General features: G+C 40.8%; 1 protein-coding gene across 1 annotated transcript in view; it reads left to right on the top strand.

Moving 5' to 3' along the window:
* stk31 (serine/threonine kinase 31) overlaps positions 1–17440 on the top strand; it is an 85885-nt gene extending 68445 nt beyond the window's left edge. The window contains exons 19-23 of the mRNA XM_080206879.1: positions 465–551; positions 2999–3148; positions 10809–10934; positions 13616–13684; positions 16492–17440. Of these exons, the coding sequence (XP_080063005.1) occupies positions 465–551; positions 2999–3148; positions 10809–10934; positions 13616–13684; positions 16492–16701 (642 nt within the window). The 3' untranslated portion in view covers positions 16702–17440. The remainder of the gene's footprint in view (positions 1–464; positions 552–2998; positions 3149–10808; positions 10935–13615; positions 13685–16491) is intronic.
* Positions 17441–20861: the final 3421 nt, after the last annotated feature.

Raw genomic sequence — 20861 nt, 5'->3', positions numbered from 1 at the left:
AAGGTGAAGGGGCAGAAAGACAAAATATTTTTGATGCTGTCATGGGCAGGATTGGAAACAATTCAGGGCAGTTCCAAGAAACAGTGGAGGGAAGGCATTAAAGGAGAATGGTGCTTTGTCCGTGTCAAAAGGGCATGGAATGAAAATACACCACAATCAAAGTCACTGTCAATGGTAATTGATATAAATCAGAAATGTATATGGAAATACACAGCAGGTCTACCAATGCCGCTGAGTGAGGCTAATGTTCTAGTGGGGTACTATTAAAATACAAAAGTGTTTTTTCTGCACAAAGTGAGCTATGCAAAATATTAACCTGTCTTTTCATACATTGGATAATTGGTGTACTTTGATAAATATATAGCTTAGCATCATTATTACAGTGAATTCTTTAATTGTAAAAATGTTATATTTGACCACCGATCATTTTTGTTGACTGAAATCCTATTTTGTACCTTCTCTAGTCTGAACCAGTGACGTATGTCATGGTGCCATTTTATACAGGATGGTGTTTGAAAACAGTGCAGGCCACCAACCCTCTAATCTCAGATGTGAGTTCCATTTATTAATCTTGATACCTAGGTAAAGTAAATGGGTTAATAATACTTCATGGGGCATTTCCAAATGCACTCAATACCCAGTGAGCTGAAAATAGGATTCAGTTAACTTCTAAAACCTCTTTCAGCACATCACGGCATTGAGAGATTTGATTCTCATAGTGAAAGCTGGAAACTGTCCAGAAGGTCTTTTAATGATATCATTAAAATCTTTATTATTGCTCAATTGAAACTTCAAACTCGGTTCAATTAACATTCACAGGGTAAACTGCCCTCCTGGATGGTGAAGTTATCTACATGACTGTCTGTCTTGTTACGAAGAGCACGTGGAAAATTAGGTCTTTAATTCAACTTCTCCTCATAATAAAATTCGACATTTAATTAGTCCCTTTCCATATTAAAATCATATTACATCAACCTCCATGTTGTAAAATATTAACACTTTGGAAATGATGCACAAGAGGCCACAAGATTGATGCAGTTGGAGAGTATTTCATTACACTCCTTACAAATGTTTTATTAGCGATTTAAATGACTTTGTGATTCGGGATGGAATTCATTCACATTTGAATATGTTCTGGTAGCCATGAAGTTTAGGTGACTCGTTTTGTTGAATTTCTGGTCAGTGATGGCTCAATTGAGAATGCAGATGGTTGGAGATTAAGCAGTTGTAATGACATTGAACATCAAGAGGTGGTGTTTTGATTCCTTTTTTTTTGTTGGAGGTTGCTGGGTGCTTGTGTGGTAGGAATGTTACTTGCCACTTAGCTGAAGCTCCTGGAGTTGATAGCCACAGAATGTGTGTATGTAACGTAGCCAAACCGGTTATTATCAACCTGCAAATACTTCCAGTGGCAGTTCATAAGAGCAGGAGAGGTTCCTGGTCAGTCATGTTTGATGCATCGTGGCACCCTTCTACCTGCAGGCCTCCAGCTTAAAGTTCAGGTTAGCAATCTGTTCCAGGCAAAACAAGCTGCGGAAAACACTTAAGTTTTTTTTCTTACTCGCATATCTTTAAAAGTCTTCTCAAGTCTAAATCTCTTTTACAATTGTTTCCTTGAATGCAGCCAGCAAAGGTGTTGGCTGCTTCAGCTCAGATTACTGTTGGGGCAAGTATTTAAAGCAGATACTGGGCTCTTGATTTTCATATGCAGGGATTCAGGACAGCCCTTGTTCCTCTTTTCCAATATGGTTGCTGATGCACTTCTGTCAGAAGGACAGGTGGGCGTTGGGCTTGCCATTTTAGGAGGCAACGGCAACGTAGCACCTGGAAAATTTCTCGGTCTAGATATCTCAACTTGTGTATCGAAACATGATGTCGAACAAAAGCTTTCAGATTCTGAGGATGTTGGGACAAAAATTCCTGCACACTGGCTCCATGGGTTTAGCACTTGGACTATATCATGAGATCAAATTCCGGCATAGCGGTTATGAAATTAAACTCAGTCTAGTAACTTATGGACCAATGCCAGAAAATGACTGCAGCATCTGGCAGATTGATGTAAAAACCTACTAGTTCTGCAGCTTTTTTTTTAAGAGAAATGTATCTGCCACCACTTCAGTTTGACCTACGTGTGATTACAGTTTTAGGACTTCTGGTTGACTCTTATCACAGCAACCGAGGATAGGTACTGCTTTGCCCACGCCTCTCTCCCATCCCAAAACCAAATACAGCCTAGGTTTCGTCTAAACTGAATATGCATCAACTCCTATGAGTTCGTAAGTGAGAGGCCGTAAATTAACAAAGGAAGCAGTAAGGATTAATGTTTGTAATGATAACATTAAAGTGGCAGCCATAATTGTCAAGCATTATTGGAATATTTTAATTAACTATATTCTAAAGTGATTTGTTTACATCAAACTTTTGCTCTTTTTTTCTCATTTTGATTTTTGATGCTTTGTTTTGTCAATCTGGGCACTAAATTTTGCCATAATCAATGTGCTTGCTGAAGAATTGCATTGTGCCACAAAATTGACTCAACACTTTTTTGAAGTAGCAGGTCCTATATTTTAGCAAATTAATATTAGGACTTGGAAATTGTTTTATACCTTTTTTGAAAATTGAGTTGTTTGGCACAGGCTTTCAGAGATTTATTTGGAAATCTTGTTTCTTCATCATGGTAACAGTTATGATGTAATATGGTTTTATTTAGTGTGTGATTAAAATGTCAGAATCTCCAATGCAGTTTATCTTGGAGATGGGCGTGGTATTTTGGGGATAGTTTTGAGTTCAAGCTTTTTGTGAGGGACCTAATATTCCAGCAGTGTGCATGGGAAAACTGTGGGGAGATTGCCAATAAATACTCTGTCCAAAATTAAATCAGTATAACAACAATTTCCGGCAGTGAATTCAGAAAATTACCCTACTAATTTCAATAAACTGATCTGGTTGCCTCATGAAAATGTATTAAAATGCATTCAATCTGCATTTATGTTTGAAGGAAGTTAACAAAGTGATGCGAGGTGTGGCAAATGGTCTGCAGACTCTTCATAACTTGAACATTGTTCATGGTGCACTTCATGCTCACAATGTGTTTGCTGTAAACCGTGAATGTGGAATTGTCGGAGACTTTGATTTTACCAAGACTGCTGTAAGTAGTGCAACATTTGCTACAATTACATATTTTCTGAGAATTGCACCATAATGTCTCTCTCTCTGTATTTAGCTATTTTTAAGCTGCTTGCACGATCATTCAAGGTGATGAAACAATAATCCACACCTGGTAGAGAAAACCCTGTTGATTTAACTCATCGGCAGAGCTAGTGCATTCACTTAACTAAACCTGATCATGATGAATCGGAACAGGCAAAATATGGAACAAATAACATGGAAATTAGAAGGAAGCTTAAGTGTAGATTTACTAATTACCTTTTGCAAAGTGACAGTTAATGGGTGGTATAATGCATTAATGCCACAGGAAAAACATTTTGAAGTCTTGTACACAGTAAAATTCCAGTCAAATAGGGCAAGGATGGTTTGTTAATACCTTCAGGAAAAGGTACGGAAGACAACAGGTATTGATTTAACTTCCATAATGAGAAATGCAGGATTATTTGGCCAGCATTTGTTACCCATCCCTAATTGCCCTTGAGATGGTGAGCTGCCACTTTGAACTTCTGCAATTCATGTGGTGTAGGTGCTCTCCAGTGCTGATTTGGACCCAGCTGACGATCAAGAGTAGAATGATGGGGCAGTATCCCACTTTTTTTGGACAGGACACACCTGGGCAATTTTCACATTGCAGGATAGATGCCAGTGTTGTAGCTGCACTGGAACAGCATAGATAAGGACATAGCTAGTTGTGGAGCAGACGCCTTCAGTATTATTGTCAGGGTCCGTAGCCTTTGCAATATCCAGTGTTTTCAGCTGTTTCCTAATATCACATGGAGTGAATAAAATTGGCTGAAGACTCGTGTCTTGCTGGGGACCTTGGGTGGAGGCTAAGATGGATCATCTACTCAACACGTCTGGTTGAAAATGGCTGCAAATGTTTTAGCCTTACATATTACACTGACGTGCTGGGTTCCCCCTATTATTCAGCTATTAACGTCGTTAATGTATCCCAGTCCATCATGCAGACCTGCTTCCCATCCATTGTCTCTGTCTACACCTCCTGCTGCCTCGGAAAAGCAGCCAACATAATTAAGGACCTCATGGACATTCTCTCTCTCACCAACTTTCTTCAGAAAAAAAGATTCAGAAGTCTGAGGTCACATACCAACCGACTCAAAAACAGTTTCTTCCCTGCTGCCACCAGACTTTTGAATGGACCTACCTTGCCCTAAGTTGATCTTTCTTTATGTCCTGGCTATGACTGTAACACTACATTCTGCACTCTCCTTTCCCTCTATGAATGGTAGGCTTTGTCTGTACAGTGCACAAGAAACAACATTTTTCACTATTAATACATGTGAAATAAATCAAATCCTCCTTCAATTAGTTGTTTTAATTGTCCACTACCATTCACAACTGTAGTTGGCAAGACTACAGAGCTCTGGGAAGCCATATAAATAACATCCATTGACACTTGTCCATTGGTCATCTTTTAGTTTTTTCAGTTGTGCATAGGATTTGGACATTGGTGCAACCATCGTTTGTTGTCTTTCCCCAGTTGCTTTTGAGAAGTTACTGGCAACACATCTTGAACTGCTGTAGTGCAGGTGCTGAAAGTATTTCCACTACGTTTAAATAAGGTGTTCTGGGAATTTGACCTAATAAAGATGGAGGAATGGCAATATGTTTCCAAGCATGGATGGTCTTGTGCACTGTGCAATCATTAGTGGGCACCTTACTTGTGACTTTATGATGAAGGGAATGCTATCGGTGAAGCAGCTGAAGGACATTGGGCCAACCCTCAGGAACTCCTGCAATGATGTGGTGGGGCTGAGATCGTTGGCCTCCAACATTCACAGCCTTTGTGCTAGAAGTGACCCCAGTCAGTAGAAAATTTGTCCAGTGATTACCATTGGCTTCAATTTAATAGCACTCCTCCATGCTACACTCTGCCTTGATGTTGCGTTCAGTCACTTTGCTTCACCTCTAGAATTTGGCTCCTTTTTTCTACGTTTAGACTAAGGCTATACTAAAATCTGGAGTTGAGTGCTCCTTCTGAAACTTGACCTGAGCATCAAATCAGTAATTGTGGCTTAATAGCAATGTTCACAATACCTTCCATCACTTTGATGCTTGAGTAGACTTATGGGGCACTAATCAGTTGGATACCGCCTATTTTAAGTGGTTAGGACATAGCTGTGCGATTTTTTTTTTTCCAACTTCATTGAATTGACACTAGTGTTGTAGCTGTGTTGGGGCAACATGTCTAGAGGTGCAGATAGTTTTGGAGCACAAATTTTTAGTACTACCACTCGGATATTCAGTGTTTTTAGCTGTTTCTTTATCATATCTGTGGATTGATTGGCTGAACACTGGCATCTGTGACAATGGGACCTCAAAGGGGATGAGATGGAACATTCACTTGGCATTTCTGCAAAAAGTTCAGCTGTGTCCAACGTGTCCTCCTACCCTTCGCTAATCCATGCTGGCTGAAATTCTTCATGGTGTTTAGTCTTTAATCTTTAGACTTTTGCAATTCCCAACTGGTCTGTAATTCTTGCGGTTTCCTGCCCCCCCCCCCCCCCCCAACTTTTTTTTAAAATAGTGGAAGGACACATGCAACTTTCCAACCTAAAGGAATGGTTCCTGAATCAGGAAAATTTTACAATATTCTCACTGACTTGCTTTAAATTTCTGGATGGAAACAAACTCATTTTGGAGATTTGTCACTTAATTTAGTAACAATTTTCTTCATTACTGTTACTTTGCTGACATTTTTGAGAGGCTTCCTGTCTCTCATTCAACTTTAATTTCCTTGGCATATCCAGTATGTAAAATTATTTCTCTATTGTTAATATTGATGCAAAGTAATGATTCCGTTTGTAGCTGTTTGGTAGTACAATATTCAACATTTCTGGTCTTTATTTTCATTGACCATATAATGTTCTCACTTTTCAAGGGACCTACATTATTCCTGACCACAATGTTTTCTCCTAAAAATAATTGTAAAACATTTTGTGCTGATTTAGGTATCTCTTAAATTTATTTCCATACTCCTTCTTTTTTGTTGCTGTTGCTATCTGTTTTGTCACTGTTTATCTGTATTTTTTCCAGTTGATAAGATGTGTGCTAACTTCTGTATTTTTTGTCCACTTTTTCAGTTAGTTTTATGTTGTCCATAGCTTTTTTTTAAGGAGGTGAGTAGACTTGATCACTTTCAGTATAAATTGATTTCTATATTGCATTAAATTCTCCTTTGAACATCTCTAACTGATCTTCTGCTACTTTATCCATCAATAGATTTGCTCCAATAATAGTCTCTGCCTCATCCCATTGAAGTGGAGATGCCAGCGTTGGACTGTGGTAAACACAGTAAGAAGTCTCTCAACACCAGATTAAAGTCCAACAAGTTGGACAAACTTGTTGGACTTCTTACTGTGTTCATCCCATTGAAGTCAGCCTTACTTAAAACTAGAATCTTGATAGCTGTTTCACATTTTTCCCTTTTTTGTTTGAGATCCAGTGTTGAATTCAATTGTATATGATCTCGATTAGATCAATATTAAATTATCCTGAATGCACTTGACTTTCATTGTTCTGAATCCAGGAAGACTGCTGCTGCATACTATTGCTGCAATTCTAAACAAGGAGAATTGAACACTGGGTGGGGGGGCAAAGGGAGGACTCTAGGGTCACAGATGTGGTGGTGGAAGTGGGCAGGAGGAGTCAGAGTCAGAGGTTTACAGCATGGAAACAGGCCCTTCGGCCCAACTTGTCCATGACGCCTTACCCCTAAGCTAATCCCAGTTGCCTGCATTTGACCCATATCCCTCTATACCCATCGTACCCATGTAACTATCTAAATGCTTTTTAAAGACAAAATTGTACCCACCTCTATGACTACCTCTAGTAGCTTGTTCCAGACACTCACCACTCTGTGAAAAAATTGCCCCATTGGACACTTTTGTATCTCTCCCCTCTCACGTTAATCCTATGCCCCCTACCTTGGGAAAAGAATTTGACTATCTAGTTGATTTGTGTTCATCATTATTTTATGGACCGCTATAAGATCACCCCTCGGCCTTCTATGCTCCAGAGGAAAAGAGTCCCAGCCTATCCAGCCTCTCCTTATAATTCAAACCATCAAGACCCGATAGCATCCTAGTAAATCTTTTCTGCACTCTCTCTAGTTTAATAATATCCTTTCTATAATAGGGTGACCAGAATTGCACGCAGTATTCTAAGTGTGGCTTTACCTTGTACAATTTCAACAAGACATCCCAGCTCCTGTATTTAATGTTCTGACCGATGAAACCGAGCATGCCAAATGCCTCCTTCACCACTCTGTCCACTTGTGATTCCACTTTCAATGAGCTATGAACATGTATCCCTAGATCTTTGTTCTGTAACTTTCCCCAGTGCCCTATCATTAAGTCCTACCCCTAGTTCAATCTACCAAAATGCATCATTTGTCTAAATTAAACTCCATCTGCCATTCGTCAGCCCACTGGCCCAGTTGATCAAGATCCCGTTGCAATTGGAGATAACTTTCTTCACTGTCCACTATGCCACCAATCTTGGTGTCATCTGCAAACTTACTAACCATGCCTCCTATATTCTCATCCAAATCATTAGTATAACTGACATAGGCCTCCAGTTTGGAAAACAACCCTGTACAACCACTCTCTGGTTTCTATCAAGAAGCCAATTTTGTGTCCATTTAGATATCTCATGGGATCCAGGGTTTAACCTTGTGCAACAGCCTACCATGCGGTACCTTGTCAGAGTTGCCGTGCTATTGCAAAAAGTGAGAAGGCCCACAAGAACTTCCCTCAGGATTAGGAGCAGGTGGCCAGGGATCAGTTCCTGTCACCTAGACCAAAGAACCTGGCAGCAGTGCTTCATGTTTCTGCTCAGGGACATGTATTCACCATTCGACCAGCCCCTCACTCTGCATATGCAACACGCAAGAGGGGCGCCAATCTCTAGCACTCCAGATCATGCACAGCACACAATAGCATTGGACTGACACTTGTATTTGCTGAGCCCTATAGAGATGGTTTTCCATATCACAAGGCCAGCTGTGACAGAGCCTGTGGAATTCAGCATTGCTGAGAACATTTGAGGATGTTACTGTTGTTTTACCCCCGCTCAACTCCCAATCCATCCTGCTAGCTGACATGATTGAGTTTAGAGAGGTTGTCTCCAAGAACCTCTTCCTTTCTGACCCATGCCTTTTTCCATCATCCAACTTTCCTCCTTTGATTTCCTGCTTTCAGACAGTCAAGAACCACCATGTCACAGTATTCATAGGAGGAGGAAAAGAGGGACCAATAGTGCAGCATTGATGATGGACTCTCATCACTTGATCTCACACTTGCATTGCAGCTGTCAGCTCAGATACTGGTACTGCATGCACCTTGAAGACTAATAGGATTCAGATGTTCCCTCGCACAACATCTCATCCCATTTCCACAGTATCTTGCCATGCAATTTCAGTTCACACTGTCCAAGGCCCCCAAATACTCCTTCCAATTGAAGCAGCAATTTACTGGTACGTTCTGTTTACAGTATTTGCTGCTCACAACGCAGTCTCCTCTACACTGGGGAGACCAAACGCTTTGGGGAACTTTGCCACTCAGTCCTTGAGCATAACCCCAAGCTGCAGGTAGCTCGCCATTTTAATTCTCCACTTTCCTCTTGCCCTCATGTTTCTGTCCTCTTCCTGCTGCAGCGTTCTAGTAAAGCTCAATGGGCAGCACCTCATCTTAGTCAACATTGAGTTCAATAATTTCAGACTTTGAACTCTGTCACTCGTTTTAATCCTGAACTTTTTGCAGTATGTGCTGGTGTTAATCTTGTTTTTCATTTTTTGCTTTCTCACTGAGCTGTTTATTATTTTACAGTTCACCTTCGCTCTGGAACAATGCTTAGTCTCTTTACTGCAACCATTACCATGTTCCATGATAGCTTTGTCATTCAACCTCTTCCACCTTCTACCCTATCCCAGATCTTCCCTTTTGTTCTACTACCCCCTTCCCTCTTTCAATATCATAAACCCATCATATTTCTACCTTCCTTCAGCTCTGAAGAAGAATCACATTCAACTTGAAACAACCCTCTTTCTGTCTCCACAGATGCTGCTGACCTGCTGAGTATTTCGAGCACTTTGTTTTTTGTTCCCCATTTCCCCTCCTTGCTAACTACTAGATGTATACCTCCACCTTGTGTACTAAATGTGTGTTCTCAACTTTAAAGATTAAAGAGGTATCGAAATTGGATAAGAAAGTATGGATTTGGTTTTAGCAGAGTAATGGTCAGAGTTGTAAGGATCAGTTCCCAAAACACCACTAAAAAATTGAATGTGTGGTTTAATTTTTTAATTTATTTAATTATTGTAAATCAGTTGCTCACATGTCATCCCTTAAATGACATGAACGCCCCTATTTATCACAAACCAATTAGCCCGAACGCTGCCACATGACATCTTTGTGTGTGGGTGTAATCTTTAATTCTTGGTAATAGTTTCCACTGCCTACATTTAAAATAGAAATTTTCTGTGCAAACTTGTTTTCCATAATTACACACCTTACAACATGTGAAAACACTACAATGGGACCACCAGTAGATCAGTATAATTACCATGTGACCAGTTTACTTGGATTGTTTGGACACAGAAAATTATAACAATTATAAAAACAAAGAGAGAATACATGACTGTAAATTGTGGACTGCATTATTTTTGCAGGTTCTGGTTTGATTATCTCTACCCTGGAGCCAAGCTTTACCTGAAGACTTGGTCTTGACTCCCTGTGCGTAATACCGTGGGAGATTGTGCCCTGCATGTAGCAACCATTTCCTCTTGTCACTTTCTTCCCTGATAGAAATACAGCAGCCTAATGTGGAAATGAAAATGTAGGTCAATTCACTTACCCTGAGCCAAATGGCTTCTAGAAAGGCCTATGAAATTAGGAATCCAGAAGGGGAGAGTGTTTAAACTAAATGAAAGTTTCAGTGGAAGGTGGTCTCCTTCAGTGTGGTGATTTTCTGTTTTTTGGGCTTAGTTTGTTGGCAATGGACATAGTGAATGGCAACAATCAGGATGTTATCTGCCAAATTTTTATAACACTTGATATTTAATAATTTAGTCTATCGACCTGATTATCACCTCTGCTTGGAAACATGAAATCATTTGTTGACTGTCAAAATCCTGGAACCCCCTCCCTGTCAGCACTGTCACTGCACAGACTGCAACTTCTTCAGGGCAATTAGGAATAGGCAACAAATACTGGCCTTGATAGCAATGTTCACATCCCATGACTGAATAAAAAGTATACATCAAATGAAACTTGCATCCCTCGAGCCAATTCAGAAGTGGCCAATTTTAGTTCGTTGTGATGGCAAAAAGTCCAATTTCTGAGCAATTTGACCTCTATTTGCCACTGTAAATGGGTTAATACAAGTTTCAGCAATAAGGAACTACTGTGTTGCTATGGAGTGAAACTCTCATATAACATAGCAAAGAAATAAATCTATGAAGAAATATTTATTCCAAAAAGAGGAGATTAATATTTATACAACAATTTTTAATCAGGATGTCCCTAATATAAAATTCTCCTGAAGTATACTCAAGCTGTAGCAATGTAATGTCATTGAAATGTATTCCAGAAGTATGACTGCAGTTATTGTGTGTGTAGGATCAACGTAATATTGCTAGTTGGATGGTAGCCGACAAATTAGACCTCACGGCCCCAGAAGTAAGAAATGGCCAGTCTGCTGTACCTGCAACTGATGTTTTTGCTTACGGCTGCCTCCTTTTGTGGGTATGTTTTAATTTGTAATTTGTAAAGGTCAGTCATGCTTGAACAACCATGATTTTTATTTGAAAGGGTGAGTAAAGGAATGGGCAGCTGACTATGTGTGTTTGTTATTCATATGGACTTGCCAAAGGCATTTGATAAGTCATTAATAAATAAGACATTGTTAATCTAAAATTGACACTCCTGGAATGAGGGCAACTAGTCAACATAGTTGGGCAATTGGCTGAGCAGCGAGAGACAGAATAGGGATAATGGGCAGTGTGTCTTTATTGACAGGGTGTGACTGCTGGTAACCCACAGGAAATAGTTTTGGGTCCTCTGTTTTGCAATTATTAATGATTCTGATGAGTAGGGAGCCACACACCAGGTTTGTCATTGACACAAAAATAGATGGCTATCAACATCCTGGGGTTCACTGTTGACCAGAAATTGAATCTTATATGTGGCTGTAAGAGCAGTTTGGTGGTTAGGAATCTTGCGGCCAATAATTCACCTCCTGACTCCCAAAGCCTGTTCACAAAACTCTCCACTTGTCTGCTCCAACAACATTCAAGAAGCTCAAAGCCATGCAGGACAAAGCAACCCACTTCATTGGCACCACGTCCACTCCCTCTGCCATTTGATGTAAATTAACAACTGTGTGCACTATCCACAAGATACACTTCAGGAACTCATCAAGCTTCTTTAGATAGCACCTTTCAAACCCATGACCACTACCATCCAGAAGGACAAAGGCAGCAGATACCAGGGAACACCACCACCTGCAAGTTCCCCTTCAGATCACTCAACAGTCCTGTTTTGGAAACATATTGCTGTTCCTTTACTGTCACTGGTTCAAATGCTGGAACTCCCTCCCTAACAGCACTGTGGGTGTACCCACACCACCTGCATTTCAGGGGTTCAAAAAGGTGGCTCACCACCATCTCCTCAAGGGTGATTAACAATAAATGTTGATCTAGCCAGTAATTCCCACATCCATTAAATGAGTGTTTAAAAAAAAAAGTAGTAGAAAGAATAATATTACAAAGAGGTGCTGATAGTGAGTGGTGAAACCTGGAATATCTGAAGATCCAAAGAGATTAGAGATCCAGAAACGCAGAAAATAGGAGCCCTTTGAACCTGCTCTGCCAGTCAGTATGATCATGGTTGATTCTCTATCTCCACACCATGCTTCAGCATTCTTCTCAGACTCTTTGACACCTTTTTAAGAGTCTAAAAATCTATTTCCTCCTATATATTGGCCTTCACAGTCTTTGATGGTTTCATCACTGAGTGAAGAAGTTTCTCCTCACCTCAGTCCTAAATGGCTTACTCTGTAACCCCTTGTTGTAGACCCTTAGCCAGAGGAATTGGCATCCCTACATCCAGTCTGTCGTGCCCTGTCAGAATTTAGTACGTTTCATTTAAATCTTCTAAATTCCAGTTAATAGAGGCCTAATTTCTCCTCCTACGACAATCCTGCCATTCTAGGAATCAGACTAGTGAACTTTTGCTGCACTTCCTCTATGGCAAGTGTATCTTTTCTTATGTGAAAGATACCAAAATTGCGCACTCAACTCCAGATGTGGTCTCACCAAGGCCCTGAACAGCTGCAGCAAGATGTCCTTGCTCCTGCACTCCTGTCTTCTTGAATGAAGGCCAACATACTATTTGCTTTGTACCTGCGTGCTTGCTTTGTGACTGGTGCACTAGGACCTCTGTATCCCTTTTGTACATCAACATTTCCCAATCTATCACCATTTATGTAAACTCTGCCATTTTTGTTCATTGTCCGAGGTGGATAAATTCATGTTTATCCACGTTGTGCTGCATCTGCCACATATTTGCTTACTTGCTCAACTTGTCTAAATCACCTTGAAGCCTCTGAACATCCTTTCTTCGAAATAGACCCATTTATTCCTGCTGTTTGCTGTCTGCTAAACAATTCTGAAACCATGACTGTATATTATCCCCAATCCCATGCACACTAGCCTCCAATGTGGGACTTTATCAAAAGTTTAAAGGCTAAAATGTCATGGATAATATATAAAAATAAAACGAAATTGCTAATGGAATGCTGGCTTTTATATCCAGAGGATTAAAATGCAAGGGGTTAGAAGTTGTAGTAAGCTATACAAAGACCACATCTGATGTATTGTATTCATTTCTGTGCATCACATCTTTGGAAAGGCATGTTGGTATTCTAGGGGTTGCAGCATAGATTTACCAGAATGATGCCTGGATTTTAAGGGTCAAATTATGAGGAGAGGTTACATAAAATTTGGGTGTATCCCCTAGAATATAGAAGATTTAAAGGTGATTCTAATCAAGTTTTCACAATATTAATGAGAACTGATGGGAAAGATTGAAAGAAATTACAGAGCCTGGTTTTTCAGGAGTAAAGTTAGGAAATACTTCTACACGCAAAGGGAGTGGAAGTTGAAACTTGCTTTTGCATAACGGCCTTTGATGCAGGGTTAATGGTTAATTTTGGATCTGAGTTTGATATATTGCAATAACCAAATTTATTGGGCAATACAGGTCAAAAGCAAATGTATGAGGTTAGGTCACAGATGAGTCATGATCTCACCAAGTAGCAAAATGGCAGTGAGGGGCTAAGCGGCCTGCCTGTTCCTAGATTTCAAATTAATGGGATGTCAAAATACTTGCATTTGAAACTATTATATTGTTTTATAATTTTGCAGCTGAACTTTCCTAAGAATGACTTCAGAATAAACCCTGATGGAACTCCAGACATTAGTGAGCTAAATATGGTAAGCAAATCCAATAAGCGCAAAATCCTGCGGATGCACAAGATCACAGAATCAAAGGATCCCTACAGTGCAGCAGGAGGCCATTTGGCCCATCGAGTCTGCAACAACCACAATTTCACCCAGGCCCTGTTCCCATAACCCCACTTATTTACCCTGCTATTCCCCTGACACTAAGGGGCAATTTAGCATGGCCACATAACCTAACCTGCACATCTTTGGATGTGGGAAATCAGACTACCCAGAGGAAACTCATACAGACAAGGGGAGAATATGGTTCCTAGCACTGTGAGACAGCAATGCTAACCATTGTGCCACCATGCTATCCTGATCTGAAATAGAAACAGAAGTGCTAGAAAATCTTGGCAGATCTGGCAGCATTGGTAGAGAAAGAAAAACACTTAACTTTTTGAGTCCAATATGACTTTTCTTTGGAACATTCTGTTTTTCCTGTCTGCAGATTCTAATGGACCTGCTAAGTTTTTTTCAGCGCTCATTATATTTGTGGGATGTGAGTATCACTGGCAAGGTCAGTGTTTATTGCCCATCCCTAAATGCTCTTGAACTGAGTGGCTCGCCAGGCTATTGCAAAGGACATTTGAGAGTCAGCCACGTTGCTGTGGGTCTGGTGTCACTAGTAGGCCAGACCAGGACAGCAGATTTCCTTCCCCAGAGGACATTAGTGAACCAGATGGGTTTTTACAACAATTGACAATGGTTGCATAAGACCATAAGATATAGAAGCAGAATTAGGCCATTCGGCCCATTGAGTCTTCTCTGCCATTCAATCGTGGGTGATATGATTCTTATTCCCATTCTCCTACCTTCTCCCCGTAACCCTTGATCCCCTTATTGATCAAGAACCTATCCACCTCAGTCTTAAAGACACTCAACAACCTGGCCTCCCCAGCCTTCTGTGGCAATGAGTTCCACAGATTCACCACCCTCGTTGAAGAAATTCCTCCACATCTCAGTTTTAAAGGAGCGTCCCTTCACTCTGAGGTTGTCATGGTCATCATTAGACTTTTAATTCCAGGCTTTTTTTTATTGAATTCAGATTTCTCCATCTGCCATAGTGGGCTACGAACCAGGATCCCCAGAGTATTACCTGGATCTCTGGATTACTAGTTACTATAGCTAATGAGGGTTGGTTTTTATAGTTGCTGTTGACTCGTGCCTTGCTCGCCAAAAGCCGGCAGATAGCTGCTAAGGGTGCATTGCTCATGTGAACAGAGAGATCTGTCATTCACTTCCTCCCCCAGCTACTACTGGCCTTCATAGCTTGGGACTCCATGGCCTAAACTGCCCTGCCCCTTTGTCACCTGCCTAGTGGACACTGTCAGGGTATTATTAAAATATGACTCACTTACACTCACACTCACGTCTCCTGTACCGGATATCATGCTGAGTTAAGGTCTGTTGGCGGAAAGTTGGCACTTCACGGCCTGTGAAAAGCCTGTGCTCTCCTCCCAGCAAGATGAACAGCAAGCATCATTCCTCCTTCTTTGACTACAAAATCTGCCAGTATATGCATTTTAATCATTCAATGAAACTGATATGGTGCTTAATTCTTAGACGTGAGGAAGAAAACTTATCTTATTTAAACTATTCAGTTTTAACATTTTTACCACAGACATATTGCGCTGGGTGACGTTTCCTCAATTTAATGTCTTTCCAAAGCACTGCTGAATATTTTATATTTCTGCAAAAGCAACACAAAACTCCTAAAAAGACACACTTATTCATTGAACCTTGCAAACTGGTCAATCACAATGCTGAGTGATTACAATATGCAAGGATTAATGTACTTTATTGATGATATCTTCATTGAATCAAGAAGCAGAAAAGAAGGCCACTTGCTTATCATGCTTGCACCATCTCTTTGAAAGACTTAGTCCCACTCTCCTGCTCTTTCCCCATAGCCTTCAATATTTTCTACTTCAAGAAGGGTTAGAGTGGGTGAGAGGGCCAGGGTAGAATTGGTGCAGATTTGATGGGATTCTATGATATTTCTCCAATTCCTTTTAAAAAGTGTTATTTTAAGAGTAAGCTCTCATAGATGTACATGTTCAGTAGTGTTAGTTGCTCTTCTGAATAATTGGAGAGCATTATTTTTATGGTGCTGATTCACACTGCCCTGTAACTACTTGTACGGTAGTGAGAACAAGGGAAATAATAGTATTGCTTTGCGTTCTGGGTTGGATATTTGTTATTTGCTCATGTATTTGATTTCTTCAAGGTCTGAAAGTGGACTGAATGCTGTGGAAATATTGGATTGTTATATTCTCCAATGGGGTGAAGAGTTATGAGCAATATTAATAATATAGTTGGTGCAACCTATACATAATGAAAAATAAAGAACCATATTTTGGGTGATCTGAAATAGAGGAAGCTTTCTGCATTCTGTCCTACAGTTCTTCTGTCGTTGCAGCATTCTGCCTCCCTGTGTTGAGTCCTATGCCAAAAAAGTGCTGTACTGCCTTTCAGTGTCTGTTTCTCTTATTAAAAATCTGACTGGTTCAATTGTTAGTGAAAACTGACGACCTTCCCCTAACACCTCCCCCAAGTCCACAGACCCAATGATCTTTACTGAGTTCAAACTAATGGAATTGTAACAGCAACAATGTGCATGAACCATGCCTGGAATGGCAAATTTACTTCCATTAACTCTAGATGCCTCAAAGCATACTAAAAATGACTTGATAATTACCTATTTGGGTGGGTGGGGTGGCTAGCCAACCAGAAACATAGTGTCGTGAATTGAGAATATCATTAGTATTGAACAGTAAGTTTTCCTCTTTCTTTTAAAGGATCCTAAACTGCTGAGTTTGGTGTCAAAGTTGATTTGTTTCAACCCTAATGACAGATTGAGAACTGACCAGATATTAAAAGAAGACTGCTTTTTGGAGATGAAAACTCCTGACACTCTTAATGAAGAGACCGAAACCTCTGCATCAGATGAAATCAATGTGCTTGCAGAGGAAACCAAGTCAGGATTATTGGGTGAAGCTTCAACCTAAAACCTTTCTCAGATTTATCTTTTACACCTTATTTTCATTCATGGTGTCAAATACATTTAGTTGCATTAATGCTTCTGGTGGTTTCCATAGTAGTAGAAGTGGGAGCTAATGAGGCTGCCACTCAAATGCCTGTGATTAAAAGTGTTTCCCATGAACAACAACAGTGGGATAGAGTTATTTTCATTTGTATTTGTTTTTAAAATTCTCCTGAGGTTACTGTTTAATTTGAGAAAAATTAAGGGCTTTTACTTTGGCAAATTAACAGTCCAATATCTTTTGCAATCTGTTTATTGCTGTTGCCATTCTTTCATACATATGCACAATTATTTTTAAAGGAAAACTGGGCAAATTGAACTACTCCTGATGTAATTTTTTTTTCAGTGATTAGTGAAAATTAGGCGACATGTGTATATAGGCAAGCTGATTTAAGTTGTTTCTGCCAGGGCCAGAACCTTTTTGATGTGAAGGTTGTGGTACACGTTTATGGCACTAATGAGAGACTTTGTGTATTGATTTAATGTATACTGGGAGGGAAAAAGATACATGGCCTTCAAGTAATTGTGAATATGACCAAGGGCCAATGAAAAAAAAGTTGCAGCAGAAGAAAAATCAGCATGTACGCCTCAGAGGGAAGAAAGAAGCAAAAAGAAATACCCAACTTTGTTTCAGAAGGAAACAAAGTCAAGTAGACTTTCCAGTTTAGTAATATTTTGTCCTGCAATATGTTGGTCTGTTCTAAATAGTGCGCTTAATAAAGAATAACAATTCTCTAACTGCTGTTGTGAGTTCAATAATCTAGTCACTAACACTTCAAAGGTTGAAAGTGATAAAAGGGCTGATTCCTTCAGAACAAATGTCCATTTGAAGCTACTAAGAGCCATTGGAATGTGATACTTGGTCCTGAATGTATGGAGATTCTAGGGAGTGGATAAGGGCTGTGGAGAGATGTAACTGAGCAATGAAATTCAGGGAGGATAGTTTCTGAATGCAATTATTGGCAGCTGGAAAATGTTGGCCTGTGGATGAAACATTGCATAGGGAAGGGTTCAGTGTGGATGAAAGCTGGGATGTAGAATTGGACTTCAACGCAGGAACAAAACTGCCCCTGAATATTATTCATCTGATCATTTTCTTGTGCCCCTCACCACCACAGCTCGCATCCCCTTCCATCTACACTCCCTGCTGTGTCCGTCACTGAAGAAACTTTCTTAAAATCGTATTACAATTGCACTTTCTAAATCTTATCTCGCTAGCCTTTCACTGTCTTTCACCTCTAGTTCTTCAGCTGTCAATCTTCTTAACCACTCTGATGTCCAACTTTGGTTCCCTGGTCTCCATCAATATCTCTACTCTTCCACTCTGGTCAATCTCCATTGTGCTGTCCTCAATTTTGCTTCAGGCCCAAGGGGTTTAGACTTGATTTTATCTGGTATTGTGCAGCTGTTTAAGCCATTCACCACCTGATTTGGCTGGAGCACATCAAATGCTTTTAGACCTCACTCTCATGTTACATGAATTTTCAGAATAGCATATGCTTGGAGCCTGTCATCCTGAGAGTCAGCAGGGAACCCATCCCTGCTGACTTTGACAGGCTCATTGCCATTTTATGCTCAACTGAGTGTTGATTAGCAGAAGGTGGAACTTAACTTTGTCCCAAATGTGAACTTATTTGCCAAAAGCTGTCCAGACACCGTGCTGCGGTAGCTAGAAGTACTGCAGTGCCATGCCTGAGCTGTAGTCCAAGGACCACACTTCAGGGCTTCTGGGGAAGGGAGAATAGTGAATGTCCTAGGGTTCAGTGGGGTTGGAGAGGGGGGTTGTTAAGAGATGGCCTGAGCTACCAGGTCCCTGAGGGGATGGTGCCTCCAGACCCTCGTCACTTTCCACCAAAGATCAAGGATGAAAACCTTTTCCCACTCTGTCCTCAGGCTTCCACAAGCCTAGAAAATTGAGGCAGGGTGAGGAATAATGGCCCTCAAGTGGCCATATTCCACGCAAGCCATCTTATTTAATTACCTTTTATCTTGTTCATATAGTCTCCCTATTCCTTTCTGTGACATGCAGGTAATCCGGGACAGTCCAACTATCCTGGAGGACTACATTTGCAGGAAGTGCGTACAAATGAGACTTCTAATAGATTGTCATAGACAAAAGTTTAGAGAGGTGACCGGACCCAAGATTGAGGAAAATAGATGGGTAACAGTAGCAAACAGGCAGTCAGTGCAGGGAGCCCCCTGAGGCTGTCTCCTTCCCTCTCTCAAATAGATGCATTGTTTTAGATGCTTTTGAGGAGAACAGCATATTGGAGGACGATGACAGCAGCAGCCAGGATAGTGGTACCACTCTGGCTCTGCCCTGCATCAGGGAGGGTCAAAGTGCAGGCATGCAGAGGTACTTGAGGATTCAGAAGTAAGGGGCATAGTCAAGCAGCTTTGTGACCAGGATGGTGTGTTGCATCCTTGGCGCCAGAATCAAGGATGTCTCTGAGTACAGGGCTTTTTGAAGTGGGAGGGCAAACAGCCAGTTGTCATGGTCCATATTGGAACTAACCACATAAGAAGGAAAATGCGGTCCTGCAAAATGAGTTCAGGGAGTTAGGAAGGCAGCTGGAATGCAGGACCTCCAGTATTCTCAGTAATACTCTGTGTGCCACATGGTAGTGAGGCAAGAAACAGGAAGCTAGTGCAGCTTAAGTGGCTTGACAGTTGGGGTAGGAGGGAGGGATTCAGATTTCTTAGACCACTGGGATCTCTTCCACGGCAGATGGGACTTCTTTTTAAAAAAAGGACAACTTGCATCTTAACTGGAGGGCACTAACATCCTAGCAGGGGGACTTGATTGTGCACTTTCAGGTGGATTTAAACTAATTAGGCAGGGAGTGGGATCCAGAGCAGTAGGTTAGTACAGAGACTGTGGAGAAATAAAACACAGGGAAAGTATACAAAAGCTGACAGGACAAATAATCTGCAGTGTGTTTGCTTTAATGCAAGGAGTCTGACAGGGAAGATGCTTGGTAAGCTTGGATTACTACATGGGACTATGATGTTGCAATTACAGAGATTTGGATGAAAGAAAGGCAGGACTGGCCATTTAGCATTCCAGGATTTAGATGCTTCAGGTGAGATAGAGGGGTGACAAAAGAAGTGGAGGGGTGTTGCTTTACTGATTAGGGAGAGTGTCACAGCTTCACAGAGGGAGGACACCTTGATGGGATCGCATAGTGAGGCCATATGGGTAGTACTCAGGAAAAGGAGTGCTGCAATCACACTTGTTGGGGTTGTATTACATACTTCCCAACAGATAGCATGAAATGGAGGAACTGATAAGCCAGCAGATTATGGAAAGATGGAAAAGCAACAGGGTTGTTGTGATGAACAATTTTAACCTCCCAATATAGACTGGGATTCCTTTAGCCTCAGGGGTTTGGACAGGGCAGAGTTTGTTCAATGTGTCCAAGAGTGCTTCTTGAGGCAATACATAGTCTACCTTGGGAAAGGGCTATCTGGTTCTGGGAAATCGGCCTGAACAGGTGGTTGATGTCTCAGTGGGGGACCATTTTGGGAACAGTGATCACAATTCTGTAAGTTTCAATATACTTATAGAAAAGGATAGAAGTAGTCCCAGAGTGAAAGTACTAAACCTGGGGGAAGTATTAGGCAGGAGCTCAGGAATGCAGACTGGAGGCAGCTGTTTGAGGGTAAATCCACATCTGATATGTGGGAGTCTTTTAAAAGTCAATTGTTAACAATTCAGGGCAAGTATACCCTTCATTTTTACAGGAGCAAAGGTGGCAAGATTGGAAATCTAGATCATGAGATTGTGAGCTCAGTGAAAAAGGAGACATACATAAATTTCAGGAAATTGAAAAGGGATAAGGCTCTTGGTGAATACAAAGATAACAAGAAAGAGCTTAAACAGGGACTTGGGACTAAAAGGGAACATGGAATGTCATTGGCAGCAAGATTAATGAGAATTCCAAGGCTTTTTACCGTATATAAGGAGGAAGAGGGCAACTGAAGAAATGCTGGGCCCACTCGAGGACAGTGGAGGGAATTTATGTATGGAGCCACATGAGGTGGGTGAAGTCTTTAATGAATACATCAGCATTCACAAAGGAGAAGGCTGTTGATATGCTAGGACATGTTGAGATAAAAAGGGAG

Source organism: Carcharhinus amblyrhynchos, chromosome 2, assembly GCF_965287045.1.
Source record: "Carcharhinus amblyrhynchos chromosome 2, sCarAmb.v2.hapA, whole genome shotgun sequence".
Taxonomy (NCBI): domain Eukaryota; kingdom Metazoa; phylum Chordata; class Chondrichthyes; order Carcharhiniformes; family Carcharhinidae; genus Carcharhinus; species Carcharhinus amblyrhynchos.
The sequence above is the reverse complement of the archived record's forward strand: the minus strand, read 5'-3'. Positions and strand labels throughout refer to the sequence as shown.